Below are 16,017 nucleotides of genomic sequence, written 5' to 3' on the forward strand. Positions count from 1 at the left end.
GCCTTACAAACTTCTTCACCAAATTCTCTTCAAAAAAATAAAAAAACATTCTTTACGAAGTCCTCAAACTTCGAAGCCAAACATTCTACAAGTTCTTTTGTATGGGCCGGGTCGTCAATCTCAAAGCTGGCACACATCATCATTTTAACCCATTCCACGCTTTGACTTTTCTTTGCTTTGACTTCACTCCAAATTCGTACATTTACCATTGCTATTAGATATATATATATATATATAAAAATATAAATATAAAAAATAAAAGGACGTTTACACACAAATCAGCCTTGGGTTAAATTATGCAAGTGTGTTTTCTTGCCTAACTACATTTATTTAGATCATATCAATCAACATCTTTTATTTATTTTTTTAAACATCTTTTTATAAAAATTTAAAAAATGTATTTATTTAGAACATCCTACACCAATCCATACTCCTAACTAAGATTTAAGATTTTTTTCGATCTTTAAGTCTCATTAAAATTTTAATGGTCGAAATTGCCCATCAAACAATGATTTCTAGAAAAGAACATAATGATTTAACATTTATTTTGATTTTCAAAACTTTAAAACATCAACTTTCAAATTAAAAAAATTAAAATAAAAATTATGTGTAAAAAAAAAAAAAAACTAAATTATTTTTTTATGCAATTTTGTGTCTATAAAGGAGAATAATGATGGAACATTGATATGCAAAATTGAAAAGAAAAATAAAAAATAAAAAAACTGATAATGTTCTCAATTTTAAAATTGAAAAAAACTGATAATATTCTTAGTTTTATTGGATAATTAAATCAAACTAATAAGTAGAAAGGTAAAAACGTTTAATCCCATACTTGATTTTTTTTTTTTCCATTTTTTTAGAACATTACTATGTAAAATTGATAATATTCTTATTTTTATTAAATAGGACTTATTAATACAAAAAAATCTTAAATAAGACCTTGAGCTACCATAACAGACTTTTAGGTAATTAATTATATATATAATTATGACAAATGTTAACAAAAAATTTATGACTATTGTTTACTATTGAGTACACGTTTGGCATACCACATTTGGGTGAAAATAATTATAAAAAGATAAAATAAATTAAAAGATCAATAAGATAAAATATCACATTTAAATTATAATTATTTCATTTTTTTCTTAAAAAAAAGTTAAAAAAAAAACTAAAATAAATGATGAAAGTATAAAAAAAGAGATTTTTATTGATAAATCTATTCTATAGTTGTTATAACCCATTAGGTCCACAAAAGAATATGATAACCTGATTAGTCCCATGAACTTTTCTTTTTATTCCATAAGGTCCATTTTCCTAATTTAACATATTTTACTGGACATTTTTGCCCCCATATATATATATGTATGTGTACAGTGTTATACGCATTTACATATTATGTGGCTGTTTACGTGGCTGTTTCCTCGGTGATTCAGTTTGGCAGTTTCCATTTTACGTTTCTCTTCGTCAAGCCAATTCCAAGAGATACGTTTATGTTTTGCATACTCGTTCGAAGGATTGGTGGTGCTAGGGTTTCATTGTTGGTGTTCTAGTCTGGTTCTGGTTCTGTGGTTTGCGAGTGAAGATGACGAAGAGGTAGCTATTCGGCTGTCACATTTTCCGAGCTTTAAGTAGTTCGAATCAGTTGTGTTCGACTTTCTGGAGGATTGTAGGATTGCATGGTTAAGGTTAGTATCAATTTGATTGTGAATAAATGTTCAGTTCATTTGTATGATGAAGCAGATGCTCTGTTTTTGGATTGATGTGAATTGGATGCGCTGGCTTTTCAATTATATGCTTCTTACGTCGTCATGTGGAGGGGAGTACATTCATATTATGTGAAGAACAGTGTTAGTTCTCATTTTAGTTAGTTGTATGCGTCATGAGGATCTGTGTATATGATTTGATTATCAGTATATATGGCAATTTGAATGTTGACATTTTGTTAATGTGGATTATGTGAAGAATGTGGATGTTCTCATTTTAAATTGATGTTTACTTAATGAGGCTCTGTGTGTGTGATATAATTCAGAGTGTATGTTTCAATGTAAATGTTCAGATTTTGTTAATATTATGTGAAGTTTGTTGGTGTTCTCATTTTTACTTTGATGTTTGCAATTTTGGCATCTTGTTAATATAAATGTGAATGTTCACATCTTTGTATTTGTGAATTATGGATTTAGCACCTGAACTGTACACGTAGTAATTTTTGATTATTTGCACAATGTGATTTTTGATGTTGATTTTGATTAAATGTGTAGTTCTGATTTTACTTGGACGCATGCGTAATGAGGATCTCTGTAGATGATTTGATTATCAGTATATAGGTCAATGTGGATGTTAACAATTTGTTAATGTGGATTATGTGAAGAATGTGGATGTTCTCATTTGAAATTGATGTTTGCTGAATGAGGCTCTGTGTGTGTCATATAATTTAGAGTGTCTGTTTGAATGTAAATGTTCACATCGCGCGAATATGATGTGAAGATTGTTGATTTTGTCATTTTACTTTGATGTTTCCTTAATGTTGACATGTTGTTAACAACAATGTAAATGTTCACATCTTCGTATTCTGAAGCATGGATTTAGCACTTCGGCTGTACGCGTTCTCATCCATTTTCTGCACAAAGTGAATTTTCATATTGATTTATATTAATGTTCATTGTTGTGGTTTTTGTGTTTTTATAGGAGATGGATACCTTTATGCTGTTGGTGTGTACATATGGTTGCAGTACAACTGTAATAAATGTTGCCCGCGCAATGTGTTATTCTCGTTTGGTGGAGTGTTTGTGTGAGAAATGGGATGAGTTGTCTGCTGGTTCTATTTCACTGTTCTGTAAACTACCTGGGATTAGGAAGTGTGATTTGGACAATGAGGAAGAATTTCAGAACATGTTACTGCTTGCTAAATCAATGGGGGTACAACATGTAGAAGTTGTGGTTGAGTTGAAAAGTGGTACTGTTCAGTCGACTAGTTTGGGATTGGTTCGTGTGGGGGTTGAGGAAGAAATTGATGCATTACGAAGATTTTGCCACCATAACGAGAAGGTGTTGTTGTCAGCCTCTTGGGCAAATGGTATTACGCATGTGGGACAACGGTTTGTTGGAGGTGCACAAGAATTTCGTGACGTTTTATGTAAGTACGCCATCCAATGTGGGTTTCAGTTTACATATGTGAAGAACGAGACAACAAGAGTTACTGCTGTGTGTGCGATGCGGGAGGAGAGGGGCTGCTTGTGGGCTATACATTGTAGAGCACAACGAGCAAATGATTTTTTCTACATCAAGAGTTTTAGTGATGTGCATACGTGTGGTACGGATGTCCGAACATCGAAGAATCCACGAGTTAGTTCGGATTTGGTGTCGAGTACCATATCTGAAATTGTGAGGGACAAGCCGTTGACTCGGCCGTGTGATGTTGTTACTATTTTGAAGAGGGATTATGGGCTAGATGTGAGTTACCACGTCGTATGGTTGGCTGTGGAGAAAGCAAAGGCTAGTATTCATGGAGATCACTCATTATCGTTTGACCAGCTGCGGTGGTATTCGAATGCGGTGATGCGGTACAATCCAGGGAGTTATGTCAATATTGACTATGATGCGAGTAGTCAACAGTTTCGTCGTTTCTTTGTGTCATTCGCTGCGTGTATTTCTGGGTTCAATTCTTGTCGGCCTTTATTATTCTTGGATGGAACATTCCTCAAAGGAAAGTACAAAGGTCAGCTACTGGCGGCAACGGCAAAAGACGGAAACAATGGTTAGTAATTTTTTTACCTCTATATTCATGTCAAGATTCACATTGACATGCATAGTATGGACAAATGAGTGATGGAGAAATTATAAGTACTGTGAACATTGACATTAGTATGCACTGATGTGAATGTTCACATCTGTGTCTGCTGATGCCTGGAATGTGAACATTCACATTATTTTACATTGATCCATTCACAGTATTGTACATCTGTGCCTGCTAATGATAGTTGTGTGAACATTCACATTCAGATCAGTGTATACTACTGTCAGTTGATCTGTTAATGAGCATTACTGTGATTGGTCATATTATCAGTTGCTGAACAATCAAAAATGAATTATTGATGGGCGTTAATGTGAATGTTCACATTATCAATTGCTGAACAATCACATGACCTGTTTCGTTTATATTGTTTTCTATTCATTTTGGAATACTGTGAACAGTTGTGTATTGGTGTTGTGTTGTAGGTCTGTTTCCTGTTGCATTTGCGGTTGTTGATTCGGAGAACACGGCGAATTGGTCGTGGTTCTTGCATGAACTTGGGAAGGTTGTTGATGGTAACCGGCAGATTACTTTTATTTCGGATCGTAATCTTGGCCTGTTAGAAGCTATGCCGAAGGTGTTCCCATCGGGTCATCACGGTTATTGCTTACAACACTTGAAGAGCAATTTAAGAGACCGGATGAAAGGAATTGATAATGGCTTCAGGGATCACCTAGTAAGTAGTTTGGGTGATTGTGCTTATGAGCCAACTGTGGTAGGGTTCCATGAAAAGCTTGCAAAATTAAAAGAGGAGGGTAAACAACGAGCACATGATTTCTTCAAGGACTTGGCACCTGAGCACTGGGCAAATTCATACTTCAGGTAATAACAGTTTCATAAACTGTTCCATTGGGCAAGTCAAAATGGTAGCGATGTGAATTATCAGTTACGATTTGTAAAAATCTTCCAATTGTGTTTTACGTTCAATGTCAGTGATGTGAATGTTCACATCTGATAGCAATGACTCATTTGAATGATGTGAATGTTCAAACAAGTTGTCATATTTTGCTGTTGTTAACATTCACATCATTCTGTCATTTAAGTTGATGTTAGTGTTCACATCTGTGCATCGTGTAAGTTGATGTTAATGTCCACTGCGAATGGTGTTAATGTTCACATCAGTCAACGTGAGTGTGCAAACCTGTTAACTTTCGGGGTGTAAAATGTTTGTGATATTGTGCAGGGGCATGCGTTATGGGGAGATGACTTCCAATGCGGCGGAGTCATTTAATAACTGGATTAAAGAAGCGCGTAATCTTCCTATCACTCAAATGGTGGACACAATTCGTACTCAGTTGATGCGGCAAATGTCTGCACGGCGTGACCAAGCAAACAAATGGAATGAGCTTATTTGTCCTACATTTGAAACAAGGCTTATGGATTCGTTCAATAACAGCAGGTCTTGGCAAGTTAGCAAAGCCAATGAGAATGTGTTTGAAGTACATTCGATACCATCTGTCACTGTTGATGTTGCGAGGCGTACATGTTCGTGCTTCAAATGGCAAATTAACGGATTCCCATGTGACCATGCTGTTGTTGCCATTCAGAAGAGCCGCTACAATCTCAATGATTGTGTGGAACATTACTTTCATGTACAGACATATCGTGGAGCGTATTCGGGTGCCATATTCCCTATACCATCGGTGGAGAAGCCGTCTTTTGATCCCATGGACTTCACTATATACCCGCCAACTGTGAAAAGACCACCCGGAAGGCCGAAAAAGAATAGGATCCCATCAAGGGGTGAGAAACTTAAGCAAATAAGGTGCGGGAGATGTGATAAGCTGGGGAGCCATAATCGGAAGTCATGCAAGGAGCCGATATAGGATGTACATTTTTCATTTTAACGTTGTGTTTTACATTGGATTCTTATATTCATTTGTGCCTTTTCATTTTCTTTTTCTGTACGAAACTGATTTTTTGTTACAGTTGTAATGATAAATACATGATGTGGACATTCACACTTACGTAAACGAATCATATTATGTGAAAACTTGCACATGGGTTGAACGTTTTTACCTTATTGTTGTCAATGTTGACATGAATACAAGATGTGATGTGAACTTTCACATTCATGAAGATTGACATGGTGTGAACATGTACAACTGTTACGAATGTAAAGAAATGTGAATATTCACACCTGTTCATGTTACCCGTAATGATGTCATGCGAACAATGTGTACATTCCTGCACAAGGTATGTGTGTTACATTGAAAACTAGTTCCACAAATCGCATCAAATATGCTCATCAAAACACGGCATTATGAATATCATAAGTGATTATGAACATTCACATCAGTGTTGAAACAGTGAACAGTCATAGCTGTAAACGTTAGTGCATATGAATATCGTAAGTGAATCTAAACATTAGTGCATATGCATTTGAATATCATAAGTGAATGCTCATCACAACACGGCATTATGAATATCGTACGTGAGTGTGAACATTCACATCAGTGTTTACAATTGCTATGAGCAACCACAAATGTGAATGTTCACACATGTGTATGTGATCCGTAATTATGTCACGTAGACCAAGTGTACATTCCTGCACAAGGTATGTGTGTTACATTGAAAACTGGTTCCACAAATCGCATCAAATATGCTCATCAAAACACGGCATTATGAATATCATAAGTGATTATGAACATTCACATCAGTGTTGAAACTGTGAACAGTCATAGCTGTAAACATTAGTGCATATGAATATCGTAAGTGAATGTAAACATTAGTGCATATGCATTTGAATATCATAAGTGAATGCTAATCACAACACGGCATTATGAATATCGTACGTGATGTGAACATTCACATAAGTGTTTACAATTGCTATGAGCAACCACAAATGTGAATGTTCACACATGTGTATGTGATCCGTAATTATGTCACGTAGACCAAGTGTACACTCCTGCACAAAGTATGTGTACTTAACAACAGTCAGGTTCAAACATTTGCAGAAATTTTTCTCACAACAACATAGCAGTATGCATATCGTACGTGACTGTAAACATTCACATTAGCGGTACAATTGTGGACATTCACATATGTAAAACATAACAACACCAAAAGTAGTTCAAAATTCGCAGCTGCCTTTTTCCGATTAACAGATGTTGTATCACTGTTTTACAATCAGTTGCTGTGTCAAAATATCAACGCTTTCCATATTAACATTCAAATAGACTGTTGGTTAGTTCGTAGGTGGACACCCCCCACCTATAGGTTTTAAGGAAGCTCTGATTTCTTATGATTCAAAAAACTATGCACTAACAAATCTCGTAGTCCACACCATTCTGCACTACTGAGGCTGCCCACAATTTCTTCATGATATACGTGCGCCCGCATGATGTAACATATTGCAGGTCCGCAGTCCACTCTGTAAATGTGAAATGGTTTTGATTAGCAGTTGACAGGAATATTTGCATAATGGTTGTGGAGGATTTGAAAAAAAATTTAGTGAGGCTTACGAGTCGTCGCCTTGTTGAGGACAGACATCAACACTTTTGGTTGGTTGTGCTGGATTTTGGCCTGCTAACTTAGTGTGTAGCGGTGATGACTCGCCAATAACGGTCACAACATGCTCAATGTAGTTCCTCTGTGTATGGAATTTCACATTAGGGACCAACAAACATATGTGTGTGTACAGTCATTTAATGCACGAGGACAAGTCATGTTTGTGTTGAAAAATAGCCACTTACAATTTCCTGTGCTTGGTCGATATGCGGGTCATGTATGCCTGGTCTTGGGCGCAACGAGTTGTAATGCTTCCACAAATTTTCTTTAGCATCATACACAACTATCGTCCAGTGGTACTCATGATGCAATGGGAATAGTAGGTATCTCTCTCCTTGGTAGTTTCTGACATGTGCGTCAATGTGTTTACTCCTTTTGCGAGGATGGTACTCTCGTATCACTTTCTGTACACATTTGACAAATAATTAATGAACTGTGAAGTTTCACAGTCACATTACAAGTAATGGAATGATAGATTTTACCAAACACATGCTCGTGAAGATCAATGAGGCTTCATCTGAAGTTGGGTTGACCACCTCTTGTTGTTCATGCAACAGTTCAGCATATGCATCTATGAGCTGCACAAACATGGGGTCATATTATGAATATCGTACGTGAGTGTGAACATTCACATCAGTGTTCACAATTGCTATGAGCAACCACAAATGTGAATGTTCACACATGTGATACAACATCATTGTGTGTGTGTCTGTGTGTGCAAATGCATGAAGACTGAATTATATTTGTAATGGCATACATTGCTGTGTATTGATTCCTCCTTGATAAGGTTGACAATGTCATCAAAATACACATGTGTAGCCTTCGAATCTCCTTTCCACACCAGCAGCCTGTGCATTATTAACAAACCAATGTAAATATTCACATTGCATATATCTCAACAACCCAAAAAAACTGAACACAGTTAGGAATATAGACTATTACGGAATGTGAATGTTAACATTGGATGTTTGCACAGTCACTTACTCATCGCCTCCATTTTTTTGTAAAGCTTGGACCTTTTGTTTGTCATGTTTGGACATCTTGGCCCAGACTTTGAACTTCTTGGTGAAGGATAATTTTTTTGGCTGCTTCGCTGGTGGGTGTTCCTCCTCATCTTCAACCATTTCGACTGGAGGGGGCTGCTTTTGGCCAGGTAAATCTGGGTATTGGAAGTCAGGCACTCGATGTTCTTTGCGATCTTTTTCCTTTATACGCTTGACCCTAGAAGGTGGGCTGATATTGTGTTGCATTGGGCTAGGGGGTTGCCTTTCTGACATAGCTTGTGTGACAATGTGGACTGACTGGTCATCGTAAAGATCCTGAAGAATTGTTTTATCGCATTCTAAGTCGATGACCAGCTGCGTTAAGCGTTTGATTTCTTGATCCTTCTGCTCCATGGACTTCTTCATTTCGATATTCACATTGGGCGGGCTGGACTGGTTAAACAATCTATGCTCAAGATCAGCTATGACTCTTGCCCTCAACTCCCATGAAAATTGAAGGTGTTTGTACTTTGCTTCCCATTGCCTTATGACGCCCCAAGCCTTCCGATTTTCTTGGATAAGGACATCAATGATATCAGGTTGGTTTGTGTCTGGTATTACAATAGCTCTGTCATAATGTTGGCTGGTAAATGGAATGTGAATGTCCTCATCACTGTCCTTCAGGTCTACCCCATCCCCAGAAAAGTGGGAGCTGCTGCCACTGTGTTGTTCTCCCTTGATGTCAGAAATGTTGGGACATTTTCTGCCTGGTTCATAAATTTCAGGCTCCACCTTCAATGTTTTACGCTTGAACTTTTGTAATTCTGTTGGGATTGCAAAGAGTTCACCTGCATTAACCTGGAAATGAAAAAATTATGTTAATTAACGCATATATTTGGGTGGTGTTATAATGTGAATGTTTGGATCACTAGTTGAAGGCCCTACCTCATTAAAACCCAAATCTGCTAAGGAGATGGTTTTAATCTTCTTCTGCAAAGCAGTCAGATCCCACTTCACACAGCGAGGAAAAGCATTGGGTATGTGAGGTTGGAGGATGGTTGTGTGCTCACACAACCAGTACTTCAATAAAATAAGAAACGCATATTGTTATTTAGCATTTGCAGAGTAATGGCAACCTATGTGAACATTAATCACAGTGGCATTGTTGTGAACATCCCAGTATCACATTGTCATTGAATGTGAACATTCACATCTGCGAATCGTGAACGATGTGGCACTGTTGTGAACATTCACAGAGTTATGTTATGAGTCAATGTGATCAGTCACATTAACTGCTTCAGATGTGAACATTCACAGCAGTGAAAACATAATTGCCTACAGAGCAGTGTGGTAAACATTCAGAGTGGTACATTATCATTGAATGTGAACATTCACACTGTTCACATTTGAATCACTGATGTGAATGATGACAGAAACATAAGTGCTTTGGCACTGTTGTGAACATGCACAGTAGTATGTTATGATCAGTGGTTCAGATGTGAACATTCACATATATGAAACACAATTGCCTATGGACATTCACATCAGAGGTGCAGATGCCAATGTTGACAGTTGGCTTAGATGAAAAACACTGGAGGACATTTCAATCTTATTATTGGAAAACATGGGTATTTACCATCAATAACATGACACAGCCGGTGACTTTTGCTGGATTTTTGTCATTTTGGGAAATAGACGATGTCAACATTGTCCTAATTTGCTTCGCCCAATCATATTGTTGCATGCTTTCCAGTGGGACCATATGTGCGTAGTAGCCCCATCCTATTGTCTCTCCGCTTGTTGAGAAAAAAAGCTTCTGGCAAGCATACATGCACACTAGTCGGGCAACTTCTTCGTTGTCATCTTTCTTTTTTCCTTTCAATGCCTCGGTCAAAAGGGTTTGTATCCATTTTGAAGTCAACCGGCTTACGTTTTTGCATCTTCTGTTTACAATGCCAGTCTTTGGTTTCGCACCGTATGTTATGTCAATTGGCTTGCTGCCACAGTCCACACCGAAAATCAGCTTGATGTCGCTGTTGTGTATTTTCATCTTCTTCTGCCCAATGTAGAAGGCATCCTCTGAAGCTTGGTACATTTGTAGTACATGCACAACAACATCATCATACTTCATGCATTTATTAAGGTCGATTTGATTGTTTCTCAATGCGTCAAACAAATTCCAAAAAGGGATTTGTCGAAGGCAGCGAAGCTGTGCTTCTGTGAACTTGGTGGTTTTCATTAATTTGACCAGTCCTGTCATATTAGATCTGTAGTTCACATGGCGCTTGTCGACATTGGTGCAAGTATTTGTTTTTGGGGTTTCTTCCTTCGCATGGGACTCATCTCTTTTTCTCTTTCCGGTTTTCTTGTGTGCGACGTCTGCAAAATGGAGCATTTAAAAAAAAATAAGTGAAGGCTCATGTGATTACCATAGTCGAACAGATGTGAACATTCACACTATTCCATTGGTGTGCATGTTCACAGTTGTGTGCGTTGGTGTGAATCACCAGAGTTTGTGTGTGGTTGTGAACATTCACATAGGAGCAGGACCAATAATATCTGATTGTCCTAAAATCGTCAGGGAATGTGAATGTTCACAGCATATACCAGCAGCACAAATAAAATCTGACTCTCTTAAAATTTTCAAGCAATTTGAATGTTCACAGCATAGAACAACAGCACCAATAATAGCTGACTCAACTAAAATTTTTCAGACAATGAGAATGTTCACATCCTACATCGAAAGCACCAATAATATCTGATTGAAGTAACAAATTCATGCAATGTGAATGTTCACATAGTAAAACATTAACACCACCAACATCTGACTCTCCTAAATTTTCCAGGAAATGTGAATGTTGACAGCGTAGAACAAGAACACCAATAATATATGACTGTCCTAAATTTTCAGGCAAATTTTTCAGACAATGTGAAGGTTCACAGCCTAGCCCAAAAGCACCAACAATATCTGATTGAACTAAAACTTTCAGGCAATGTGAATGTTGGCATGGTAGAACATTAACATCGCCGACATCTGACTTTCCAAAAATTTCCAGCAAATGTGAATGTTGATAGCATAGAACAACAACACCAACAATATCTGTATTGTGTAAATTTCTAGTCAAATTTTACAATCAATGTGAATGTTCACAGTAGAACAAAAGCACAAATAATATCTGATCGAATTTAAACCTTCAGTCAATGTGAATGTTCACATCGTATATCATTAACACCACCGACATCTGACTCTCCTAAAATTTGAAGGGCATGTGAATGTTGACAGCATAGAACAATAACACAAATACTATCTGAATGTCCTAAATTTTTCAGGCAAATTTTCAGACAATGTGAATGTTCACAGCCTAGACCGAAAGCACCAATAATATCTGATTGAACTAAAACTTTCAGGCAATGTGAAAGTTCAATAATATCTGAATGTCATAAATTTTCAGGCAAATGTTCCAGACAATGTGAAAGTTCACATACTAGCCCAAAAGCACCAATAATATATGATCGAACTGAAACATTCAGGCGATGTGAATGTTCACATCGAAGAACATTAACACCACCGACATCTGACTCTCCTAAAATTTCCAGCAAATGTGAATGTTGACAGCATAGAACAACAACACCAAAAATATCTGACTGTCCAAAGATTTTCAGGCAATGCTAATGTTCACAGCCTATAACAAGATAAACCAATAATATCTGATTGTCCTACAATGTTCAGGCAATGTAAATGTTCACAGTTTCCAACAACAAGAACAACAACAGAATTGGCCAAAGTGTGTCAATGCCTGTGAATTTTCACAGCATACAACAACAACACCATTAATACCTGATTACGCAAACATTTTAACTCTATGTGAATGTTCATATCTGTTACCAACAGCAACAGAAAAAGAACTGTTCAAAAATTTTTTGAAACCATGTGAATGGTCACAGCATTGGACAACAACGGGGTAACATCTGGAATAAGTTGATCATCAAACCATTTCCAATCAATGTGAATGTTCACATTTTTCAATAACAACAACTACAATTATAACATTGTCGATTGTTGACAGTTGTGAACACAATGTAATGGCAAGTGTAATGTTTTTGAGTGCAAAAATGAAAAAATTTAGGGATTACGATTGAGGGGTTCAGAGTAAATGAATGCTTACGTTTTTTGGCCATTTCGACGACAAAGATGTTGAGACGAGGGAACGATTCGGCGAAGAAACGTATACAGTTTTCTGGGCGTACGAACGGCGAAGAAGATGATGAGACGATGTGACGATCGAACGAAGACAGGCTTCTCGGCGTAGGGATGGGGAGAAGATGATGAGACGATGTGACGATGCAACGATGGAAGGAATACAGTCTTCGGGGCGTCGAGGCGATGTGGAATATGGTTTGGATTTCTGGACTGTAGAGGTACTGTGCGTGATTTCTTGCGCAAGAATAGAGAGGGGAAGAGAAACGGTTATTAGATTCAAAGAGAGAGAGAGAGGGGCGCGTGTTTTTTAGGGCTTTTTTGGTCTTTTTGTATAAAATGGACCTAATGGAATATTATAAAACAGTATGGGTTTCCTGGAACTCCACTCTTAGAGAATGGATTTACTAAAAAAGCTCTCATAAAAAAACTATAAAAAAAAAAAAAACTAACCAAACTAACCCCAGACTAAAATAATAACTAAAAAAACTGAAAAAAAAAAAAAAAAAAACTAACCCTGAGAAGTGTGTAAAAGGTGATAAATGATGAAAGTCGAATGTTATGACATTCGAAAGTGGGGGAAGTCAGATTATTACAAACCATAAAGGGTAAAGCGAATGAATGAATGAATTAAAACATTTGCAATAAACTTTTTTGTATTGTTAAACAAATATTGAATTTTTTTCTATAAATTGTTTATAATTTTTTTAAGACGAAATAAACCCCAAATAAATTTTTATTTATTTATAAATAAATAAATACATAAACTATAAAAGTTAACCAATCATGCTCTTACAATTCGGACTCTCCTCCAATCAAATATTATACTCGAATGAAATGCCAACAACCTTGGAGTCAAATACACCACAGGGATTTGATATATCCAGATTCCACGCAAAACCAGCTTCACATACAGAAGATATCCCAATCTTCTTAACAAATTTTTAATATTTGTGTGACCAAATTGTCTATTTACATCAAACAAAGACCCCCTTGCATTTTCACTCCCCCAGATTTTCCTCAATTCCATGCTTATCATTATCAACAACTTTTAATCCAAATCCAAAACCTTGAAAAGCAAAAAAACAAAATTGAAACCAAGCATCTAAAAAATCCACACCCGGCCACAACCCCCCCTGCAACCCTCCAAAATCATCAACAATTCAAAAGAAAGCAAGTTGGGAAAATCAAAAACAAAATCAAACTCATCTACTGTTAGCATGCTATATCATTGTCATTTTCGTCATCATCAAGGTAGATCCCATCGAAGAATGGGTCTTTAAGGAGATCAGCCGCGGAAGGCCTAGCCCTCGGCTGAGCAAGACACTTCTCGATGAATGCCTTCACCTCAGGGTCCCTAACTTTGTCCATTGCTCGAGGCCTCACACCAGAAGTTACTTTCTTGTATATCTTGGCAACGCTATCGCACTCGCTGTAAGGTAATTCAAGAGTCACCATCTCGAGCACGCACATCCCAAATGAATAGATATCAATCAGTTCGGTGTAATCCTCATCGTATAGCTCTGGTGCCATGAATTCTGGTGTCCCGAGTATCGAATGTGCAGAGTGGCTCTTCCCAACTATTGCAGCCAATCCCAAATCACCGATTTTCACCTATTTATTAAGCGCATTCAAGATATCAATTCAAAATTCAGAAAATCAATGCTATAAAAACACCATTTTTATGCAAACAATTCACAATTTAGAAAAAAGAGCATACCTGACCGATGTTGCCATTGATGAACACGTTGCTGCAATTGAGATCTCTGTGAATGATACACGGATCATGAGTATGCAAATAGTTCAAACCCTTGAGAATCTGTTTGGACCATTTCTTCAAAGCCTTCATCGAGACATGTTTGTGCTTCTTTCGGTACTCTCTCAGATTACCAGAAGTACACACTTCGGTAATGAAGTTGAGAGTGTTACGCTCTTCGTCTCTCCACACATTGTACAGAGCAATGATGTTCTTGTTCTTCAGAGTTCTCAGCAACCGAACCTCCGAGTATAGCCGATCGATTGTTGCTTGATCATCGCAGAAATTTCGCAATTTGACCTGGTTCCAAGCCACCTCGATACCTTCCTCTTGATCAAACGCTCTGTATACTTTCTTCACTGCGCCGCAACCGAGTAGCTCACCGTACCGGCCGTATCGGCCGGTCGGATCAACCTCCACGAATGGCTCCGAGTCCCGATCGGCTGGATCGGAGTTCATGCTCGGCATCTTCAAGCAAAAATACAGAAAAATTAATCACAGAATCAATTAAGTTATACAAACACTGCGAAACTCTTCAACAATTGGCAATTTTAACCGTCCAAAAATCAAGGAATAACATAATTATTTTCCAAAACTTCAAAATTTCTCTGATTTACGAAAAAAAATCAAAAACACTAAAAACTAGGCTTTTGTGAAATAAAATCAAATTTCAAAAAAAAAAAAAAAATTCTGAAACTACACAAACAGAGCAGTTTTTGTTCAGGAAAACGATATGTATGTATATTGTATAAAAAAATCAGAACTTGCAATGCTGTTGCACAAAACAAACTCGCATAAACACATAATATAATTTCAAGGCTCGATTTGGAGAAAATTTTCAACAATTTACAATTTCAAATCGCCAATTTTTTTTACTGAAAGTTTCAGAATTCCATTATAAATATATGAATAATAAATAAAAATCTCTCAGACTCTCTCTATCTCTCCACTAAAAAGCAACAGAGAATAAAGTTCTTTCGAGAAACGAATCGAAGCTCCATTCACCAAAAAACTTTAGATCAATCAATAAGAACAAAAACACAAAATGAGCAAAGAGAGATTGAAAACGAGAACGAAAACGATTCAGAATCAAAGAGGGGAAAAAAACAAAAACAAAACTTACCAGAAAATCGGAAGCTTTGGAGCGAAGCTTTCACAGCAGCACTGCTTCAAACTCAAGCCAAAAAGCAACGAAACAAAAAGGCACGAGACAGGGAAAAGCTAAAGCGCCGTGGAGCTGGGGTTTATATAGTAGGGCTGAGGAGCCTAGGGTTGAGCTTAACTCGTGTTTGGTTTGTGTTTGACTGTGGTTAAGTGGTTGAGTTAAAGGCCGTTTTGGTTGAGTTGAATAATAATTAAATGGATTAGGCTTAGGAAAATAAAACGTTTTTAGCGATCTTTGCTTTCCCTATTTCTCAGAAACCGACAATCTTGGAATTGAAAATTTTATTATGCGTTAATTTTGACTTGTAATTTACAATCTTAATCCACGTTTTAGCTTGTTTGGAAATATTGATTTTTAATTAACTATATGACGTCATACATATTTTTGGAAAAAATTTATTATTAATCACGTGACATCGTAAGATAAGATTTTGTGATTATATGGCGCCATTATGACTCATATTTGATAATTTAAATTATTTATTTTGTAATAATTTTTATATAAATTATTTATAAAAAAATTAAATCAATTTGATAATTATAATTTATTTAATTATTTATGTTTGTTACAAAAAAATTAATGATATATTTTTAAAAATACATTTACTTTCTTTTT

The 16,017-nt window shown here is 36.6% G+C and overlaps 2 protein-coding genes across 2 annotated transcripts; one reads left to right on the plus strand and one right to left on the minus strand.

The window, feature by feature from the left end:
- The first annotated feature begins 1,261 nt into the window (after positions 1-1,261).
- LOC145798370 (uncharacterized) lies at positions 1,262-5,754 on the plus strand. Its single transcript, XM_082885898.1, has 4 exons — positions 1,262-1,685; positions 2,686-3,601; positions 4,216-4,612; positions 4,974-5,754. The coding sequence occupies exons 1-4, from the start codon at positions 1,677-1,679 to the stop codon at positions 5,614-5,616; spliced, it is 1,965 nt and encodes a 654-aa protein (XP_082742024.1). The 5' UTR covers positions 1,262-1,676; the 3' UTR covers positions 5,617-5,754.
- A 7,576-nt stretch (positions 5,755-13,330) lies between these two features.
- On the minus strand, positions 13,331-15,654 carry LOC114323597 (Protein kinase superfamily protein). The gene is made up of 3 exons (XM_028271236.2): positions 15,361-15,654; positions 14,202-14,705; positions 13,331-14,095 (listed from the first exon to the last, which is right to left on the minus strand). The coding sequence occupies exons 2-3, from the start codon at positions 14,703-14,705 to the stop codon at positions 13,697-13,699; spliced, it is 903 nt and encodes a 300-aa protein (XP_028127037.1). The 5' UTR covers positions 15,361-15,654; the 3' UTR covers positions 13,331-13,696.
- Between the last annotated feature and the right edge of the window lie 363 nt (positions 15,655-16,017).

The sequence above is a fragment of the Camellia sinensis genome, chromosome 8, assembly GCF_055761805.1.
Source record: "Camellia sinensis isolate YWXY chromosome 8, ASM5576180v1, whole genome shotgun sequence".
Classification (NCBI taxonomy): Eukaryota; Viridiplantae; Streptophyta; class Magnoliopsida; order Ericales; family Theaceae; genus Camellia; species Camellia sinensis.